The sequence below is a fragment of the Pseudophryne corroboree genome, chromosome 6, assembly GCF_028390025.1.
Source record: "Pseudophryne corroboree isolate aPseCor3 chromosome 6, aPseCor3.hap2, whole genome shotgun sequence".
NCBI classification, from domain to species: Eukaryota; Metazoa; Chordata; class Amphibia; order Anura; family Myobatrachidae; genus Pseudophryne; species Pseudophryne corroboree.
In genome coordinates, this window is record NC_086449.1 from 64,705,858 (window position 1) to 64,729,476 (window position 23,619).

General features: G+C 38.8%; 1 protein-coding gene and 1 pseudogene across 1 annotated transcript in view; one reads left to right on the forward strand and one right to left on the reverse strand.

Moving 5' to 3' along the window:
• Positions 1-23,220, forward strand: part of LOC134934266 (zinc finger protein 84-like) — a 36,361-nt gene extending 13,141 nt beyond the window's left edge. The window contains exon 2 of the mRNA XM_063929738.1: positions 22,371-23,220. Within this exon, the coding sequence (XP_063785808.1) occupies positions 22,371-23,220 (850 nt within the window). The remainder of the gene's footprint in view (positions 1-22,370) is intronic.
• Positions 1,875-1,993, reverse strand: LOC134937116 (5S ribosomal RNA; annotated as a pseudogene).
• Positions 23,221-23,619: the final 399 nt, after the last annotated feature.

A 23,619-nucleotide genomic window follows, 5' to 3' on the forward strand; every position in this document is an offset into this window, starting at 1 on the left:
CAACACAACACTAGTCTACTTGACCACAGGGGCAAATAATTATGTATACACTAAATATTGTCGTGCTGGTTAACCTATAGCAAATCTAGAATTCTTTGCTACTGTGAGGGTAACAAAAACTGGACCCCACCTTCAGTTACCTTCAGGCCAATCAGTTTAAACACCAAAAGCAGCGATTCCTAGCCGTTAAAAAATGTGTCTATTCTTTGTTTTAGATGCACCCCTGTAATGTTGGTTTTCATGACCCAATCTTTGATATTCTTGCCCCTAGAATAACAACGCATACTTCCCACATCCTGCAACTTTAAATCCTTATCAGAGGTAAGAATTGGCTAAAAGCCCTTCACTGTATGGTTAATTCCAGCACTCTCCTGTACTGAAGTGATTGACCCAAGGTAAACAATTCTTCTGTTATCGCCTTTATTAATCAGCAGCTGTTCTCTTGGAACTCCAATGCATTTTCCTTAGCCTGTAACAACAGGGGTAAATTATACCCTCTAATTAGATTTTTTTTTGCATCAATCAATATATGCCTCAGCCTCAGAAACCTCCTTACAAATTCTTCTAGCTCATATAAACTGGGAGCACGTAAACTAATTTTTTATGATTTAGGATGGAAACTTTGAGCGTGTAATACTGTATTCCTATTCGTAGGCTTATTATATAAGGTCGTATTAATAATCCCCATATCCAGAGAAACGTATGGCTAAAAAGTGCACTTGATGCTCATCAATGGTATACATAAACATGATGGGATGACCGCATATATTGTGCAAAGCAAAAGATCATATAAACTGTTTCTTACTCCCTGTCCAAATAATAAATAAGACATCTATATATCTAGCATAATATTTAATGTAACTGCAAAAGTAGGATTTTAATATACCTACCGGTAAATCCTTTTCTCGTAGTCCATAAGGGATATTGGGGACAGAATTAGTACTATGGGGTATAGATGGGTCCAATGGAGCAAGTGCACTTTAAATTTCTCCCACTAGGTGTGCTGGCTCCTCCCCTCTATGCCTCCTCCTACAGCTCAGTTATAGGTAAACCAGTGCCCAAAAGAGAATTACATACTTGAGAGAAGGAACATAACAACAACAGGTGTGGTGAGATTTAAACACCAGCACACCAAAACATAACTTAGCCAGCAAGGTCTGGCAACATGAACAGAATCTTAGCTAGCAAAGTCTGGCAACATTACAAATCAACAAGGAAGAGCGACTGGGCACTGGTGTGTGGTTGGTAAACAACAGATAGTAAAAAAACAAAAATGGAGAATTACAATTGCTAGAAAGGAAAATAAGACCCTTCAGTTATAGTCCCTTTTGGTGGTGCGCCAAGAGCTAGAAAGTACAAGTACTGATGAGGGAAGAGGAAAGAAAGCTCTTGTGTGGGCGCACTCTTATGAAAAGAAGAAGAATTCTTCAATTATGAAGATAATTAAAACATATATTTATTAATCAAGATTAAAATAATTACCCATCTGCGATCCAAAAGAAAAGGAGTGTAAAATGATGAGAGTGTGAGAAAATATTAAAATATTCTGGTCTGTAAATCACAAAAGAGATATTAGAAGGGCTGCAGACACCTGATAGTCTGACACCCGTTTCTCCTGACCAGAACAGATGTTCTGTATTAATGGGACCCAGAGAGGAGGTCAGTGTTGAGTCTTAGAAGGACCACTTAAATTGGGTCAATACTGTGCACTTTGCTAGTCACCCGTTACTCCGTATAGTACATATTAGAATTGTTTACTTTTTCGTCACCTGATGCTTGTAGAGATGTAAAGAAAAAGATAAGAAGAGGAAAAAAGCAATTAGTGGTGATACTGCTATTGGTGTCCACCCTTCAAAAGAAGGGGAATAGTTCCTACTCTACAACACCGGGTATTCCCAGGGAGTCTCCTCTCAAGGTACTGACCCAGCCCGACGATGTTTGGCTTCCAAGATCGGACGAGATAGGGCATTAGCAGCGTGGTATGATAGTAGAGAGGCTATCTACCAATGAGAGTGCACCTATATTCGAATGATAGAATTGGGAGATTTAAAGAAAGATAAGACCATAAAATGTGTGGATCTGCTTTCCACGTTAGGCAAGGTAAAACAAGAGCCACACTATGGCGCTGTACACCTTGGATCGTGGATGAGAGTCCACAGAGGAATAGGAAGCACAGAAAGAAATAAGAAAGGATTAGACCTAATTGGATATGGCTAATGGTTGGTATTAGGGGGGAAGATAACGAGAGCAAATCAAAACTATAAGACAAAATATAGTCAAATGTACATTCTTTTTGTGCGTGGACACCTCAGAGTGCTGTAGCAGAAAATCAATACTTAGGCATATCCCTGCTTCTCATATATAAATTTAGTAGACTTATTTAAATGGCCAGGGTAAGCCAGTTTCCCACACACTATTGCAGCAGGTTACTCTTAACACTGCAAATCATTCCCTGTGTTCCTGGCCCATACATACACAGAAATTAATAACTGCTTTACAATGAGCACAGCTTGCAAAAAAAAACCACACATATACATGTATCCACTGTTGCTTAAAGATTCACACTCACCAATTTGCTGTGCATCAGGTAGCATTGTGCAATGTGTCTCACTGCCGCTATGTGTGGATCTGTTTAGGGTTTGCTGTGGATACTGTCCACCACTTGTGTCCCTTTTCGGGTGACATATGTGACAGGAAACATAGAATAAGTATAATCCAATACACTTTATTTCTACCTTGGGTAGGATACAGCTTTACATGCAGGTTTTGCAGGTCAGGTTTACAGGCAGTTCTTTCAACAGCAGTGTAACATTCCAAGTTCAGGTAATCACAAACAGTACATATTTCAAATGGCTCCTAACATAACCCCAGACTCCCATGTATCGCCTGGCCACTTGCTGGCATCAGAAGAAATGACCTATTAAAGAAAACACATTTTTAAAGACAGCAGACAAGATCAAATTATTAGCCCAGCTGTGGTTTACAAGAGAATCAGCTTAAACCCGGACCGGATTCCATCAAACCTATTGCTGCTGTTCCAATCCTGCAGTTGCACATTAACCTCATGTGGAATTGTGCTGTCCCTGACACACTGCTCCCCATTTAGTGTCAACCACTCTGGTTAAGCTATGAATTCCCCTGGTGAGTTCTCTGCCTCGCCCATACCTATTTGTGCCATATGTCTGTGAACACACCTCTCCACTAGCTTCCACAGATCCCCTTCTTCACTGTCCTCCGCCTCCCCTAGCTTCACCACAGGGTTGCTAGGAGGCTCAGGACTCATAAACTTTCTAGACAGCATTAAGGTGCTTATTCCATGGATGATGCTGCACCTCAAATTTGAATTGTTGTAAGATCAGAAACCAGTGAATCCCACAAGCATTCACCTTCTTGTTTCTGTGCATCCATCGTAAGAGTGCATGGTCAGTGATAAGCAGGAATTCTCTTCACAACAAATAGTATCTAAGTTACTGCACTGTCCATTGTATTGCCAAGTACTACTGCTTTGCAGTTGAGTACTTGTGTTCTCTGGGTAGCAGTTTCTGGCTAAGGTAGAGAATACGGTTCTCTTCCCTGCTACCTCTTGGGAAAGGACTGCCCCTAACCCTGTTCAAGAGGCATCAGTCTGCAGCACAAATTGTTTTCTTAAATCAGGGGCTTGTAGTACAGGCTCTACACATAATGCTTGCTTTAAATCCTGCCAAGCAGTTTCTGCTGGCCTTGTCCACACTTTCTTGTCTGGGGACTGTTTCCACAGACATTCAGTTAAGGCTGCTGGTCTGGTGGCAAAATCGCCTATGATCCTATGATAATAGCCCACTAAACCCAGGAACATTCTGAGTTGTGACATTTTGGCTTAGGCCATGAGAGGATTGCTTCCACTTTGCTGGGCTGAGATTTGAACTTCCTCAGGCTACAATATACCCCAGATACTTTACCTTTACCATTTCAATGGAACCCTTCTCCAGGTTAGCTGTGAACCCATGTGCCCATAGAGACTGTAACACTGCCTCCACCATTGGCAGGTGCAACTTCCAGTCAGAGCTAAAAACTACAATGTCATCTAGACATGCTATGAGGTATGAAGGGCCCAAGATTCCACATCCATTGCAGAATGGACCAAGTAGCAAAAGGATTTGAAATAATAACTGCTGGTTTCCAGGTTGCTGCAGATGCATGACCTGCTAACAATGTTCCTCCTGTGCCAACTACAGAGGAAGATGAGAATATACAAAATCCAGAGACCAGCATTATGCAGAGGAATATGGCAGAAAAGCCATGGCACAAGCCAAGAGGCACAAATGGCAGTCCTCCCAAAAAAGGAAAGAAAGATAGACACATTTCAGCCTGAAGGAACTTGATATCATTGTAAATGCAGCAATGGACAAAATACATCATTGACTGCTGAATATTAGGGCTAGACCCAAGTATAGAATATGGCAAGAGATCACTGATGCAGTGATAAGGAGACACCCACTGTCTGCACAGTCAGCAAAGTTATAAAGATGGTAAGCATAGTCTGGGTGTGGATCAATGGATCAACAGTAACTTGCTTAACGGTCAATAGGTTGACCCCATAAGTTTGACATGCATATGGCCGACAGGATCAAAATGGCTATTGGGTTAAGTGGTCGACATGAAAAAGATAGACAGTGGAAAAGACCAACAGGTACAAAAGGTCAAAATCATCAAGTGGTCTACATGAAAATTGTCAACACAAAATGTTCAGCAAACCTTTTTTTGTGGTTTTGGACATTACATTTTTAGTTTCATCTTTTGTGACCACCATTAGTGGAAACGGGTCCTCTCATGGGCTCTCATGGATAGAAAATGAATTAAAAGCTGGAAAAACATGACAAAAAACATATGCGTGTTGACCATTGTCATGTCAACCTCTTTTACCTGCCGACCTTAAGCACTCTCTACATTTTACCTGTAGAACTTCTGATCATGTTGACCTTTTGGACCTCTCAACCTAATGCATGTCAATCATATGGGGTCGACCTATTAACTGTCGACCTAATTATTACCCGCATTGTTTATAAATGGTAGCTTGGTGAGGGTGGTATGTTAGCAATGAACAATGTGAGTTTTACATATGAAGATAAAGGAGTATTGGTAAGGTAGTTGTGCCTGAGGCATATTTGCAAGGGCCTTTTTTATATTTTTACCAATAAAACAAATATACAGTGCTAATTAATGAGGTTTTACAGACAAATTGCAACATGGAACAACATTGTATAGAACATTAGTGTTACGTAAGATCATTTATTTTGTTTACTTTTCCAAGAAGGAGTAAGTTCAAAATGTAAACATTAGAGACTTGGGAATATTAATATTTCATTGATTTATTGCTAGAAAAGTATGGGCTGCAGCAATGGGAATACGTGATCATTACATTTCATATGGCCTGACGTCTTCTGCAGGCTCAAGCAGAAAATGAAGGACTGTGGGCAGCTTACAAAGGGGGCAGGTGGGGACGTTCCCCCAATCCTTGGAGTACCCCCTTTGGAAGAAGTGCACTAAGTGTATGGATCAGGAGGAGATAGGCATTGCTAATGTGGATACAGACACACCTATCATTGTTAAAGCATCAGAAGTAGGATATGTTCCATAGCTCCTGCTGGACTAAATATGCAATGATCAGAGGAGCAGGACTTGAAAGCCACTTAGGTTCCTAGTTGTTAGCCACTTGGAATGACACTTCAAGTGTCTAAAAAAGTGGGAACCTACAGCCATTTATTTCCAGCAAGAGCCAATATTTGCTGCCCAGACGGTGCTGATACCATACACAGTTCAGCTTCCAATTGCCGGCTAAGCTGCTTTCAAGTCCCGCTCCTCCAATCACTTCATGTCCAGTCTGGCAGGTGCTGTGGATCATGTCCCACCATGTATCCAGACAGGATTGATTTAACACATTTACCTGAGCATTACAAGTAGGTCTGAGCACCTGGCCAGTCAGCTGCTATATTAGTACCAATCTGCTGCTGCTGTTTGCACTGAGAGGATTATTTCAACCCCACCTGGATGATTATTTCAACACCAGGTGCCAGGTGTGTTAACAATGTACAATGTGAGTTTTACATATGAAGATAAAAGCGCAGGGCCCATGAGGGTCATTCCGAGTTGTTCGCTTGTTGCCGATTTTCGCAACGGAGCGATTAAGGCGAAAATGCGCATGCGCATGGTACGCAGTATGCATGCGCTAAGTATTTTAGCTCAAAACTTAGTAGATTTACTCATGTCCGAACAAAGAATTTCCATTGTTGAAGTGATTGGAGTGGGATTGACAGGAAGTGGGTGTTTCTGGGCGGAAACTGGCCATTTTCTGGGAGTGTGCGGAAAAACGCAGGCGTGCCAGGATAAAACGCAGGAGTGTCTGGAGAAATGGGGGAGTGACTGGCCCAACGCAGGGCGTGTTTCTGACGTCAAACCAGGAACGAAATGGGCTGAGCTGATCGCAGTGTAGGAGTAAGTCTCGAGCTACTCAGAAACTGCTAAGAATTTTCTATTTGCAATTCTGCTAATCTTTCATTCGCAATTCTGCTAAGCTAAGATACACTGCTAGAGGGCGACGGTCTAGCGTGTGTAATGCTGCTAAAATCTGCTAGCAAGCGAACAACTCGGAATGACCCCCCATGTGTGAGTTCAGGCTTCCGTCAATTAAGCTATCACATTGGGCATGTTCTGACAAGCTTACTTTTCAGTAGATCCTCCAGAATAAGACCCATGTCTTGTGCTCCACATGGAGCAATTTTAGAGGTTTATTTATTACCAGATGGATTGCTGTATACACTGACTAATTTAATTTCAAAGCCATACCTGGAGGTAACTATGGGCAACCAATGAACTAGCTTATGTCATCCATAATTACATTTGCAACTACCTAAAGCATCTATCGGCAAAAAAAAACTTTTTTTCTTTTTTTTGTGAGTACATTTGGACCCAGTTAGGCTTTTTCCAACAAATCATTATATATGCTGTGCAAATTGCTACCGTTTTTGGCTTATTTATATTGTAGCAACTGACTCCTCTCCTGCCACAGTGTAATAAATCACCATCAGTCTGGTTTTCAGAGCTCCATTGTTACATTACGTGTAATATTTCATTTGCTCAGCACTAATTGTCTATTATTTATATGTTTGTACATACTTACAGACATCACGGAATGGACAGAGATGCGTTCTCACCGTAATCTGATGGGGTGAACATGCAGCTGGGACATGTCAGGTAATTATGTTTTGTATGTCTGCAAGTATATATATATATATATATATATATATAAAATACTGGAATTCCACCAAAGTGGAAGGGGCACTCACAAAAATAAAAGACCTACATAAAGTCATATCTCATAAAATAGTTCCATAGTTTAATTGTTGGATCATCTGTTGCACCAACTCGCCCTTGATCGAATTCACAGATGTAAGTATTACAACATCAATAGAGATCTAGAAAAGATATGAAACATAAAAACACACTCAGTGCCTCCCAGGCCCCATTGTTGCGAAATAAATACTTCTTTACTACCCAAAGCACACTCATAGTGCACTCATCCAATACACCTTAAGCCCAGTGGGTAAATACAAACATACTTCAGTGGCCACCCATGTGGGGTCAACAGACTAAAGGGCTTACATAAACCAATCTCTTTGGGAAATGTCCAAATAACACCTGTCCAATCAACAGGTGGACGACCCAAATGCATCTAAAATCAATATACAAAATATCAGGGGTATAGGGAAATAAACAGCGCTAGGTTCAACTAACAGAAAAATAATACACAAGTAATCACATACTCTGGTAGCCGTGCCTCCACATTTATCAACTTGTTACTTCTTAATATGATCGGCTCTCCCTATAAACAAAAGGGGAGCAAAGCCATTGACTATACAAATATGCAATAGAGCAGTACACAGATATCACAACCTCTAACTACTCACTATGTCCAGGTGATCTTTCCAATATACATCTGTATCCAAGCATTCTATTTAATTGTTTCCAATAATTCAGACAGATCACTAGGGTATAAAACATTACATATTTCCTGTCAACAACCTGGAGTGTAACCTTTAAACAATAGTGATAGACACAGAAGTGCAAATACTCACATGGCCGATATCATGCTGTCACAATGCACATGGCTCCACAAACACTGTCTCAGCACCAGAGGTTATAACCCCGGGCACCCGGAAGTAGAAACAACATCACTTCCTGTTCACTGTGCATACCAGACAATATCTGCATAACACACACCTCCCCTACCTCCAAACCATGTCACTGATCATTCAAGCCTGCAGCCTTCCAGCATAACAGGCTCAGTCACCAAACGCCATGGTCCGGGACGCACATTGCGTTCCACGGACCGGAAGTGCCTCCGCTGACCCGGTCCGGGGCGCGTCATGTGTTCCACAGACTGGAAGCGTGTCATGCGTTCCACCACATACAGGTGAGACGCATCAGCACACACTAGTGGAATACTCAATGTCCCAATTTACTACATTCACTGGACCACACCCACAACAACCGAAACGGAACTTTGACGAACAAAGTCCATACTACTGCAAGGCTCACTGACAATATACCCACTGGGCTTAACAGGTGTGCGCTCCAGTAGCTCTCAATAATAATGAATATTTAGTAAAATTAAAAAATGGTTATACAAAAAAATATAGAAAAAAAACTCATATTAAATGTTCAAACATCATGCAACAATAGGACCTGAGGACTTAGCGTGGAAAACACCCTACGTCAATCCTGCCCACTGTGTCTCATATATATATATATTTATATATATATATAAGATGAAGGATGTGGCACTCATGGCTATAGTAATTGAAATACGGCACAAGCTGCAGTATCAAAATTTCAATTCATTGGAATTGTCTTCAGGATACAACAAGAATAAAAGACATAGCTTTCCTTATATCTCCTCACCAAAGTGCTAACAGGTGCACGCTGACCATTACCGGCCATCCTGCCGCGGCACCTGAATTGCAGCGCACATCAGCACATCCCATCACCATAGCAACCCGGGAAGTGAACATAGACACAGACTGGGGAAACAATAACAGGTCTTGAAAACAATGATATCATCAATTACAGAAGTATCACATTATAAATATATGTATAGGTGTATAATAGACCAAATAGTTAATTAAAACAGGAAAGGGGTATTATGTCATTTAAAAATTTGGGGCTAACAGTATCAAGGTGTAGAATCCATCAGGATTCACACCTTAATAAGGCTGATCCTCGATCCCCCCCTCACCTCAATGAGAGTGGTATATGATCGATCATGCAATATTTAAGGCTCACCAAGTTATGGCAAAAAGAGACGAGTGACTGGCTGGTCACTTGAGCCATTGGCCAGAGTCAGTCGGATAGCGGAGCAGTGTGCAGTCATACGCTCCCTAAATTTACGAGTGGTTCTGCCCACATATGAAAGACCACAGGGGCAAACAATTTGATAAATGCATGTGATGAGGCACACGTAGGGTGATGTCTGATAAAAAACTTTTTACCTGAACGAGGGTGGTTAAAGGTATATCCCATAAGCATAAACTTACAAGTACTGCATGCACATTTGAAACACCTATTCTGTTTATGCTGTAAAAAAAACAAAAGGGGTTTCCCGTCACCCGAGATATCGGTTTCTAGACCATTTATAACAGGACATAAGCTTCATATTCCCCAATTTTAAATCCTCATCTGATTGAATAAGGTTCCACTGTCTCTTAGAGATGGTATTCATTTCATCAGATAAGGTATTAAACTGGTTCGCTAATGGAAGTACTGGTTGGGAGCAATGTTTATATTTTTTCAATAGTAAACTTTTTCTGTCCATGGTAAGAATTTTACTTTTAGATGCTAACAAGTTTTTAAAGCTGTAACCTCTGGCAAGAAATTAATTAATCAAGTCATCCATTTGTAGTGATGCTGTCCCTATATTGCTGCTGATCCCCCTAATGCGGATCATTTGCGAATATGGCAGGACACATTTTAAACTTTTCGGTTGACAACTAGTGCCATACATAAAGGTATTCCTTTCTGATCCCATTACACGCACTTGGTTTAACACTCTTATGTATTTTAAGTAGTGTATACAGGAAGGGGACCAGTGGAAATTCAGGAATCAATAAATCAAAAATCTATCAGATATAAATGCAGCATTTTTAGCCATGATCAAAGCCTCATGTACATCCACCAAAAAGAGTGTCGAAGAATTACCACGCAGTTTACTGTATACACCCGGTTCGTCTAGTTGCTGTTGGATTTCTTTTTTATAGTCAGGAAGATCTTGCAATACGATGGCAGAGCCTTTATCGGCTGGATGAATGATAAGTTGCTCATTACGATATAGAGAATTCAGTGACAAACATTCTTATTTGGTTAAATTGAGCTTAGTAGTACAAGCAGAGGAAGCCATTGCATATATATATATATATATATATACATATATATATATATATATATATATATATATATAGTATACACAGTACGCCTGGCACTCCACCAATAATGGAACTAGGTTTGGTGCCCCCAAAAGGTAACAATGGATGTAGGCAGAGGTGCAGCTCTCAAAATCATTTGTCAACCAATAAAAATTATCACACAACAACGGAGGCTTTTCAACATTTTAAACTGTATTAGTTTGTCATAAGGAAAATACACACATATATATATGCAAAAGTTTAGCAATGAACCATTGTGATGTTCCTGCTGATACGTAGAACAGAGCTTTCTGCTGATACTCTGCCTAGACAATAGGTGACTCCTAAACAATAGGTCCATTTGGTGACATAACAGGAGGCCAGAGGCTGCTGTGATATAATTAGAATGCAAGGTGTTACCCTGCCAGGGTGTAATTAGCATTTCCCATTGTAGTCTGTGACCATAGGAATATTTACACCTCATTTACAAGACAAGGAGCTGGACAGGAGAAGCTGATGTGCTGAATGACTATATACTAATGTTATGAGACCCTAATTTACATGTCACCTCTCAGTGTAAGAATTCCTTCTGGCCATCCTGGGAACTACTGGGGAGAGATGGGGGAGGAGTGACTATAAATAGGCTGTATCAGGCCACTGATAGCTGATGGAGGAGCTGCTGGATGAGTTGCTGGTTGGAGAGCTGGATGGATGGAGGAGTAAGAAGAATCTCTAGAGTAAGGTGATTTTACTCTATATACTGTAAGAGTATATTTATAAATACACAAGAATCTGTATATATTATTTTGTAGATATTGTTTTTCCATACTTGAAAAGATTTGCCTTAATAATGGTTATATAGTAAGATTAAGAATATAATTCTATTTAAAAAGGTACACTACTATGAGCTTTATATTCTGTAATTTGCATTATCTAATAATTTTATATTACAAAACAAGTCCAGATATTACATTCTATATTATATAACCCCACATTATCTTATGAGTCACTGTGTAGTTAGATTCAAATCAATCATTATAAAAAATAATGTCAGTTCATAATAAATGTGTAAATATATCATTATTACTAATCTATCCACTTCTATATCAGTACTATGGTATCATATTTGTAATTTTTCTATATAATCCCTATCTGTCCGATTTTATCATGAGCCTAATTTATCTGTATATTTAATATTCTCTAGTATAGCGGATCCATGAGTGCAAACGTCTTTATCAGTACTGATTAAGGTATTCCAACATTTTGTTGTCTTAGTTATATAATTGATAATCATACATTTTATTAGAAAATATGATGTGAGTGTACTCTTACCTTTTTTCTTTAGTAAAGGTAATCTAGGTGGCGGTACCTTCATAGTATCTTACATGATACACTGTGCATCAGGTTAGTATATATAAAGAGGTATCTAGGTGACATCTCCTTCATAATATCTTACATAATACACTGTGCACCAGGTTAGTATATATAAAGAGGTATCTAGGTGGCAGCTCCATAATAGTATCTTACATATTACACTGTGCATCAGGTTAGTATATATAAAGAGGTATCTAGGTGACATCTCCTTCATAATATCTTACATAATACACTGTGCATCAGGTTAGTATATATAAAGGGGTATCTAGGTGGCGGTACCTTCATAGTATCTTACATATTACCCTGTGTATCAGATTAGTATATATAAAGGGGTATCTTGGTGGCGGTACCTTCATAGTATCTTACATAATACACTGTGCATCAGGTTAGTATATATAAAGAGGTATCTAGGTGGCAGCTCCTCCATAGTATCCTAAATATTACACTATGAATCAGGTTAGTATATATAAAGGGGTATCTAAGTGGCAGCTCCTTCATAGTATCTTACATATTACTCTGCATCAGGTTAGTATATATAAAGGGGAATCTAAGTGACAGCTCCTTCATAGTATCTTACATATAACTCTGTGCATCATGTTAGTATATATAAAGAGTGATGTAGTGGCAGCTCCTCTATAGTATCTTACATATTACACTATGAATTAGGTTAGTATATATAAATTAGTATTTAGGTGGCTGTTCCTTCATAGTGTATTACATATTACACTGTGCATCATGTTAGTATATATGATGGGATATTAGAATCAGAGCTGGCAGGACTGCATAATCAAAAAACTGGAGACTGAATATTCCTTGATGCTTCTTCATAGTATTTTATTTATTACTCTATTCATCAGGTTAGTATATATAAAGGGGTATCTAGGTGGCTGCTCCTTCATAGTATCTTACATATTACTCTATGTAGCATATACGTACAGTATGTGTAATGGGGTATTTAAGTGGCAGCTCTATCATTGTGTCTTACATATTACACTGTGCATCATGTTAGTATATATAATGGGGTATTTAGGTGGCAGCTCCATCATTGTGTCTTACATATTACACTGTGCATAATGTTAGTATATAAAACGGGGTATTTAGGTGGCAGCTCCTTCATAGTATCTTACATATTACACTATGCATCATGTTAGTATATATAATGGGGTATTTAGGTGGCAGCTCCATCATTGTGTCTTACATAGTACACTGTGCATCATGTTAGTATATATAATGGGGTATTTAGGTGGCAGCTCTGTCATTGTGTCTTACATATTACACTGTGCATCATGTTAGTATATATAATGGGGTATTTAGGTGGCAGCTCTGTCATTGTGTCTTACATATTACACTGTGCATCATGTTAGTATATATAATGGGGTATTTAGGTGGCAGCTCTGTCATTGTGTCTTACATATTACACTGTGCATCATGTTAGTATATATAATGGGGTATTAGGTGGCAGCTCCATCATTGTGTCTTACATATTACACTGTGCATAATGTTAGTATATATAATGGAGTATTTAGGTTGCAGCTCCATCATAGTATCTTACATATTACTCTTTGTCAAACTAGAAAAAGTGATAAAAACAGTTTGTGCAAACAAATCCAGATGGCAGCTCCCACTGGTCACCCCACAGTATATATCACCACCACCAATGTTATGATAATTATAAAGTCTCAGATCTTTACAGAATCTGTTTGGTGACTTGGAAAATGACTTACACAGTGATCAGAGAATATTGCTGCGCTTTGCATCAGGTCCTCCCCAATTACTGTATTTAGCTGAGGTAATGGCTGTAGATGCAGATGCTGATCATTTGCTGCTGTTCACTTAAGGGCTTTTATCACATATGTTACTATGATGGCAATATATGATATCACACAGAAGAAATGCTTAGACTTCATGGAAACATCTATTAAAGGGGTGTTCTTCAGTATGCCGAATGTCGGGATCCTGGCGCACAGTATACCGGCGCCGGGATCCTTACACCCGGCATACCGACAGCTATTCTCCCTCGTGGGGGTCCTCGACCCCCCTGGAGGTGAGAATAAAATAGCGTGGCGTGCTTGCCCTCAGGGGTCCGCAAGGGGCTGTCGGTATGCCGGCGGTCGGGCTCCCGGCAACGGTATGCTGGTCGGCGGGAGCCCAGCCACCGGCATACCGTACTACACCCCTATTATAGGTGCTATAAGGAATCTACAGTCTCCAGTTTTTTATTATGCAGTCCTGTCAGCTCAGATTCTATTATTCCATACTGCTGCAGATACTTTCTAGGTGTTGGTATTCTTTACACTCTGGTTTGTGAACCCATAACCTATTGGCAGAGCCTGTAATCCAACATGCAGGTCTGTAATGTGGGGGGTGCCACAGGTGCTGTTATAGTATTATATATAGCTGTGATACACTCAGAATGAGACACTCATACATAGTGTCAGACTGAGGCATGAAGGGCCCCCAGAGACATGCAGTGATAGGGGCCATGCCTTAAAGGCTCCTTGATAAATATATGTAGAAAATACTGCACTAACAGTAACAGTAATACAGGTTTATAGTACTGTTATAGTAAATACAGTACTAACAGTAACAGTAATACTAGTTTATAGTACTGTTATAGTAAATACTGCACTAACAGTAACAGTAATTTATTTATTTATTTATTAACAGTTTCTTATATAGCGCAGCATATTCCGTTGCGCTTTACAATTAGAACAACAGTAATAGAACAAAACTGGGTAAAAACAAACATATAGAGGTAGGAAGGCCCTGCTCGCAAGCTTACAATCTATAGGGAAATAGGCATTCATACACAAGGATAGATGCTATCTCCTGCATAATGGGCCACCAGATTGCAAGGTTCTTAATGGGTTGTATGATGATACCCCACAAAGTTGGCCAAGTGTCAGGAGGGTGTGAGACTAAAGAAAGACAAGATATGTGATGTTATGAATACTCTTCAGAGGATGTAATTAGATAGGGAAGCACTGAAGGTAATGTGGGTGGGTCTGGAATTTGATAGGCTTGTCTGAAGAGGTGAGTTTTCAGGGAACATTTAAAGGTTTGGAGACTAGAGGTGAGTCTTACTGTGCGTGGGAGGGCATTCCACAGAGTGGGTGAAGCCCGGATAAAGTCCTGTAATTTTGAGTGTGAACAAGTAATGCGTGTGGATGAGAGACGTAGATCTTGTGCAGAGCGGAGAGGTCGGGTAGGGAGATATTTTGAGATGAGTGAAGAGATGTATGTTGGTGCAGTTAGGTTAATAGCCTTGTATGTGAGTAAAAGTATTTTATATTTAATACGATAGAATACCGGTAACCAATGGAGGGACTGACAGAGCGGATCTGCAGACGATGAACGTCTGGCAAGGAAGATTAGCCTCGCAGCTGCATTCAAAATGGATTGTAGTGTTGAGAGCCTATGTTTGGGAAGACCGGTCAGGAGACTATTACAATAATCAATGCGGGAGATAATGAGAGCATGGATTAGAGTTTTATCTGTGTCTTGTGTAAGATATGGTCGTATTTTGGATATGTTTCTTAGATGTATGTAACATGATCTTGAGACAGATTGAATGTGGGTAACAAAGGACAGTTCAGAGTCAAGAATGACACCTAGGGAGCGAGCTTGTGGGGTAGGGATGATTGCCGAGTTCTCAACAGTGATAAAGATATCAGGTTGGAAACTACTATTGGCTGGTGGAAATATAATTAATTCTGTTTTGGAAATATTAAGTTTGAGGTGGCGAGATGTCATCCAAGATGAAATGGCAGAAAGGCATTCAGTGACACGGCCCAATACAGATGGTGACAAATCAGGGGAGGATAGGTAGATTTGAGTATCATCCGCATACAGATGGTACTGAAATCCGAAAGAGTTGATTAGTTTGCCAAGATATGTGGTATAGATAGAGAAAAGCAGAGGACCTAGGACTGAGCCTTGCGGTACTCCAACTGGGAGAGGTAGCGAAGGAGAGGTGGAATCAAAGAAACGAACACTGAAGGAGCAATTAGATAGGTAGGATGAGAACCAAGAAAGGGCTGTGTCCTGAATACCTAGGGATTGTAGTGTTTGTATGAGAAGAGAGTGGTCAACAGTGTCAAAAGCAGCAGAGAGATCAAGGAGAATAAGTAGAGAGTAATTTAGCAGTGACCAAATCATTCACTACCTTAGTCAGTGCTGTCTCTGTGGAGTGTTGGGCACGAAATCCTGACTGAAGTGGGTCCAGTAGGCTGTGTGAGTTGAGAAAGTGTGTGAGGCTAGTGTAGGCAAGTCTCTCAAGTAGCTTGGAGGGGCATGGGAGCTGAGAGATGGGACGATAGTTAGAGAGAGAGTTCGGGTCAGAGTTTTGTTTTGTCAGAATGGGAGTAATCACTGCATGCTTGTATAGAGAAGGAAAGATACCAGTAGACAGGGAGAGATTACAGATTTTCGTTAAGGCTTGGATGAGCTCAGTAGACAGAGCTTTACTAATTTATGAGGGTATAGAGTCAAGGGGGGAGGTATTAGAGTAGGCAGATGAAAAAAGTGCAGATTTTAAAATGTGAGATCCAGGCGCAACATTTAAATGTGAAAGTACAGATAAGAAAAGACAGAATATAAAGAAATATCAGACTGAATGATTGAATTAAATTATAACACATTTATTTCCCAAAAAATTAATTAAAAATCTGTATGAGCACAATAGATGGGACAGTTTTTATCTAGAATCTTTCTCCAATATCAGTCCCTCTATATAAAAAATGATCCACACAGTCACAGCCTGATCGGCTTAAAATGTCCTGAGACCTAATTTCCTTTGCCACAAGGGCTTCCGATATTTAAAAACCGTGCTTTTTATATATAAAAGGTGTGCTATAGAACGTCCCACTATGGTCTCATATAATGTTTTAGTGACAAAATAGGACCATACACACCCTAAGTGAACTGGTGTATGCTGACAAAATTATTCCGGATGGCAATATGTACTGTTTCTATTTCCTGATAGCGGTGCGCAATGCAGGTGTACCTTCTGCCCTTTGCTCCGTCTGTCGGCTCTCCGTCTCTAGTCTCTTGCGATATCACCTCGTTATATAGTGTGATTGAGCACGAAGAGGGATGTGAATATGTGGAAAAAATCCTATGTGAAGACAACACCATCCATCACCGACAGATTAACTTCATCATTGAGGCGATTAGATTCATCCTGAGCCACAACTATTTTTGGTTCGAAAATACTTACTACAGGCAGGTTCGCGGGACCGCGATGGGAACGAAATTCGCGCCGGGGTACGCGAACCTGTTTGTGGCGGAATGGGAGATCCAAAGGATTTGGGATAACAATCCAATGAGAAACAATATAAAACTGTGGAAAAGATTTATAGATGATGTGATATTCATCTGGTCGGGAACACAAGAGGACCTGGATAGATTCATTATATATATGAACCAGAATGAATTGAATCTTCACTTCACTGCAAACTGCAGTAAAGAAAATGTAGTTTTTCTAGACCTGGAAATTTATGTGGAGAACAATCTACTTGAGACCCGAATCCATATAAAGGAAGTTGACTGCAACACCTACATCGAGAAGACCAGTGCCCACCACCCAAACTGGCTCCGAAATATCCTGAAGGGCCAGTTTAAGCGATTAAAAAGAAATTGCTCGAAGAATGATGAATATCAGAAACAGGCAGAGGATATGACGAAAAGGTTTATGGAAAAGGGATATGACAAAACTGAATTAAAAAGGAACCACGAAGAAGTAGGTGGATTAAGCAGGAATAGCCTCATGATTCCCAAGAACAAAGAAAAAGAAGAGAAGATGAAAAATTAAGTATCCTTCATCACCCAATATAGCTCCCAGGCAAGGGATTTGGAAGGAATCCTAACTAAATATTGGCCAATTCTACTAAAAGATGAGAAATTGAACCAACTACTCCCCAAGAAACCACGCCTTATATATCAAAGAGCAAAAAATCTTAGATCCTCATTAGTAAAAAGTGCCCTACATTCCAACACAAATAAGATGGAAATGCAGATTTGGATGAATAGTGGGGAAAGAAAAGGTTTCCACTACTGTTTACGATGCCAGAACTGTAAAAACTTAAAACAAACAAGCACAAGGAGTGTCCAGACCTTCTGTTCAAATACCAACAAAAAAGAATTCAAAATTGAAGATTCTGTCACGTGTGACACTAAGGGAATCATCTATCTGCTGGAATGCCCATGTGGGCTACAATACGTCGGGAGAACCATTAAACCCTTAAAAATACGCATTGCAGAGCACATACGGAATATAAAAAAGAATGTGGAAACACACAGTGTCCCAGTACATTTTACAAACTTCCATAACAGCAATCCTGCAGGTCTGAAATTTGTGGGTATCAAGAAGATCAGGAACAATTGGAGAGGTGGCGATAAGATAATGGAGATATCCAAGGAAGAAGCAAAATGGATTTACTATATTGACACTATTACACCAAAGGGTCTAAATATAGATTTTGATTTAGCAGCCTTCTTGTGAATTAATGATTACACGATTCATTATAGAAATGATTCATTATATACATGATTATCTTTGTCCCCTTAGCACCATGATCTTCCCTTCCTTTTCCCCTTTCTTTCCCCTTCCCTCTCTTCTCTAATCTATGTCAGACTGAATGTGTTTTAATTAACGGAATAACCATATGATTAACAACTGATTGAATAATTAAGTTCAATTAAGGCATGGACTCAGCATATATAAAGCGAATAGATTTGGATTGCAGCTATCCCTGACGAAGCCCCTGAGGGGGGGAAACGCGTTGGAGCTGCACCGAGAGTCAATAACCCGAGTGAACGCTGACCGCTCACACCCCGCTCACACCCCCGGAAGCCACGGACCGCGAAACCGGAAGCCAGAGTGGTGCGTTCCACAGCCCACCAGCAGTGCAGGACGAAGGAGCACTGAGGCTCTGGGAGGCGGCGGCTGGCCAAACAACCGAGGAGGGAGCCCGGACAGAGACGGAGAGCCGACAGACGGAGCAAAGGGCAGAAGGTACACCTGCATTGCGCACCGCTATCAGGAAATAGAAACAGTACATATTGCCATCCGGAATAATTTTGTCAGCATACACCAGTTCACTTAGGGTGTGTATGGTCCTATTTTGTCACTAAAACATTATATGAGACCATAGTGTGACGTTCTATAGCACACCTTTTATATATAAAAAGCACGGTTTTTAAATACCGGAAGCCCTTGTGGCAAAGGAAATCAGGTCTCAGGACATTTTAAGCCGATCAGGCTGTGACTGTGTGGATCATTTTTTATATAGGGGGACTGATATTGGAGAAAGATTCTAGATAAAAACTGTCCCATCTATTGTGCTCATACAGATTTTTAATTAATTTTTTGGGAAATAAATGTGTTATAATTTAATTCAATCATTTAGTCTGATATTTCTTTATATTCTGTCTTTTCTTATCTGTACTTTCAAATTTAAATGTTGCGCCTGGATCTCACATTTTAAAATCTTATAACCATTAAGGGTAACGGTTTGTCCTACGGCTGCAAATTTAAATTCTAAACCCCATTTCTTAAAGGAGTTTGCGCAGATAATATTTCCTTTATCTTGAAAAAAGTGCAGATACTTCATCTTCATTTGTAGGATCAAAGTAAGAGAAGGTGTTAGAGGGTTCAGGCAGGGAATTGAGCAGGTCACTTGCTGTGGAAGAGTAAACCATTTCATTTCGGTTCTTGTCAATCTTGTCCTTGAAATAGGAAGAAAGATCTTGCGCACTGACAGTGGCTGGTGGGTTAGGTGAGGGAGTGAGTAATACTAGTTTATAGTACTGTTATAGTAAATAAAGCACTAACAGTAACAGTAATACTAGTTTATAGTACTGTTACAGTAAATAAAGCACTAACAGTAACAGTAATACTAGTTTATAGTACTGTTATAGTAAATACTGCACTAACAGTAACAGTAATACTAGTTTATAGTACCGATATAGTAAATACAGCACTAACAGTAACAGTAATACTAGTTTATAGTACCGTTATAGTAAATACAGCACTAACAGTATTAGTAATACTAGTTTATAGTACTGTTATAGTAAATACAGCACTAACAGTAACAGTAATACTAGTTTATAGTACCGTTATAGTAAATAAAGCACTAACAGTAACAGTAATACTAGTTTATAGTACCGTTATAGTAAATACAGCACTAACAGTATTAGTAATACTAGTTTATAGTACTGTTATAGTAAATACAGCACTAACAGTAACAGTAATACTAGTTTATAGTACCGTTATAGTAAATACAGCACTAACAGTAACAGTAATACTAGTTTATAGAACTGTTATAGTAAACACAGCACTAACAGTAACAGTAATACTAGTTTATAGTACTGTTATAGTAAATACAGCAGTAACAGTAACAGGTTTATAGTACTGTTATAGTAAATACAACACTAACAGTAACAGTAATACTAGTTTATAGTACCGTTATAGTAAATACAGCACTAACAGTAACAGTAATACTAGTTTATAGTACTGTTATAGTAAATACAGCAGTAACAGTAACAGGTTTATAGTACTGTTATAGTAAATACAGCAGTAACAGTAACAGGTTTATAGTACTGTTATAGTAAATACAACACTAACAGTAACAGTAATACTAGTTTATAGTACTGTTATAGTAAATACAACACTAACAGTAACAGTAATACTAGTTTATAGTACTGTTATAGTAAATACAGCAGTAACAGTAACAGGTTTATAGTACTGTTATAGTAAATACAGCAGTAACAGTAACAGGTTTATAGTACTGTTATAGTAAATACAGCACTAACAGTAACAGTAATACTAGTTTATAGTACCGTTATAATAAATACAGCACTAACAGTAACAGTAATACTAGTTTATAGTACCGTTATAGTAAATAAAGCACTAACAGTAACAGTAATACTAGTTTATAGTACTGTTATAGTAAATACAGCACTAACAGTAACAGTAATACTAGTTTATAGTACTGTTATAGTAAATACTGCACTAACAGTAACAGTAATACTAGTTTATAGTACCGTTATAGTAAATAAAGCACTAACAGTAACAGTAATACTAGTTTATAGTACTGTTATAGTAAATACAGCACTAACAGTAACAGTAATACTAGTTTATAGTACCGTTATAGTAAATACTGCACTAACAGTAACAGTAATACTAGTTAATAGTACCGTTATAATAAATACAGCACTAACAGTAACAGTAATACTAGTTTATAGTACTGTTATAGTAAATACAGCACTAACAGTAACAGTAATACTAGTTTATAGTACCGTTATAGTAAATACAGTACTAACAGTAACAGTAATACTAGTTTATAGTACTGTTATAGTAAATACAGCACTAACAGTAACAGTAATACTAGTTTATAGTACTGTCATACTAAACACAGCACTAACAGTAACAGGTTTATAGTACTGTTAGAGTAAAATCAGCAATGCACTATAGACAATACACCATAGTTTTCTGCAGTAAAATGTAACAAAGTATAATTCAAGTACACAATCTGGTACCTTTTTGCTAGAGGAAGAGGAGGACTCCCAGGCAGTGGGGCCCTCTCTGGGTTTCATCTTTATCTCCAGGGGCCAGTCTGACCCTCATACATATACTGACAGACACAGGCATATTTATTTCATTCAACAGTATCAAATATTTAGTCAATTTTCTTAAACATAGTTTATTTAAAGTTTTCTGATACACCCTATTCCCTAGTACTGAACATCCTGACATCACTTATATAGAAGTTTCCAATTTACCCTTCAATATTTACTCATTTAATAATAACTCATATGACAATTAATTATTTTTCCTCTGCACACATCACACTGAGCTGAGTGACTGTGAGATGATCACATTATCCCCATTCCCATGGTGTGTGCAGAGATAATGGTGGCATCCTGGTGCATCACCTGACAGTAAGGTGTGAGAGGGTCAGTAGTATGTGTTACCCATCTATGGTCAGTGCAGGGGGTGAGTGATGTATCATCTGCATATAGTACAAGTATTGGTACCTGCTGCAGGATTATAAAGGTCTCTGTGCTGAACATATGACTGGAAATGAGGATGTAGCAGATTTAGCAATTTGACAACATACACAATTTTAAAACAATGGTTAATGATTGTATCATGTTTGTTACTATAAATAACTATATATAATATTCTGTATATTAAATAACAATACTCTAAAGTAGATTTACCCTGGTATCCTTTCTGCTTTTGAAAAAATTTTGTTTTCTTATAGGACTAATAAAGAGCAGAACTCCAACTAAAATTATTGTTTAAAGGAACATTGTTCTCTGATCAAGCCAACAACAGACTTACTTTCTCTTTACACCTCTGGAAGATTCACACAAACTATCACCATTTTTTCCCCTTTTATATACAAAAGAAACCTTTTATAGATTATTAATTTCTCATCTAATGATGAGTCTCATAGAAGAGAAACCACATCTGTGCTCTGAGTGTGACAAAAGCTTTACACGTAAATTACATCTTCTCACACATCAGAGGAGTCACACAGGAGAGAGACCATTTACATGTTCTGAATGCAGCAAGTGTTTTACCCATAAGACTCACTTTGTTAGACATCTAAAGATTCACACAGGAGAGAAACCATTTAAGTGCTCTGAATGCAGCAAGTGTTTTATCGAGAAGCAACATCTTGTTACACATCAGAGGATTCACACAGGAGAGAAACCATTTAAATGCTCTGAATGCAGCAAGTGTTTTATCGAGAAGCAACATCTTGTTACACATCAGAGGAGTCACACAGGAGAGAACCCATTTAAATGCTCTGAATGCAGCAAGTGTTTTACAGTGAAGCAACAACTTGTTACACATCAGAGGATTCACACAGGAGAGAAACCATTTACATGTTCTGAATGCAGCAAGTGTTTTTCCCATAATAATTACCTTGTTAGACATCTAATGATTCACACAGGAGAGAAACCATTTAAGTGCTCTGAATGCAGCAAGTGTTTTATCGAGAAGCAACATCTTGTTACACATCAGAGGATTCACACTGGAGAGAAACCATTTAAATGCTCTGAATGCAGCAAGTGTTTTACAGAGAAGCAACAACTTGTTAGACATCGAAGGATTCACACAGGTGAGAAACCATTTAAATGCTTTGAATGCAGCAAGTGTTTTATCGAGAAGCAAAAACTTGTTACACATGAGAGGATTCACACAGGAGAGAAACCATTTAAATGCTTTGAATGCAGCAAGTGTTTTAGCGAGAAGCAAAATCTTGTTACACATCAGAGGATTCACACAGGAGAGAAACCATTTAAATGCTCTGAATGCAGCAAGTGTTTTACAGTGAAGCAACAACTTGTTAGACATCTAAGGATTCACACAGGAGAAAAACCATTTAAGTGCTCTTAATGCAGCAAGTGTTTTACTAGAAATACAAATCTTATTAACCACATGATGAGTCACTCTGAGGGCCTGAATGTAGCATGTGTTTTATAAGTAAGTTAACATGTATCACTTTATTATTGTTACAAGTGTAGGTATTTTGATTGTCTGACTGTTACAAATGAGTTATGATTTATATACAGTAAATCAATTCTGTTAAAAACTTTAGATTAGAAACATGTACAGTATAATTGATCCTCTGAACCAGTGTAATGTAATAAACAATGTGTATGGTGAAACCACCAAAAACTGCCTGCAATTATTATTTATTTAGTTGTAAATATAATTTGTAATTATCCTGGCTGGCATAAGAGTTGCTACTACTGCCAACTAATACACGAGAATGCAACAAACAAGAGCAAGAAT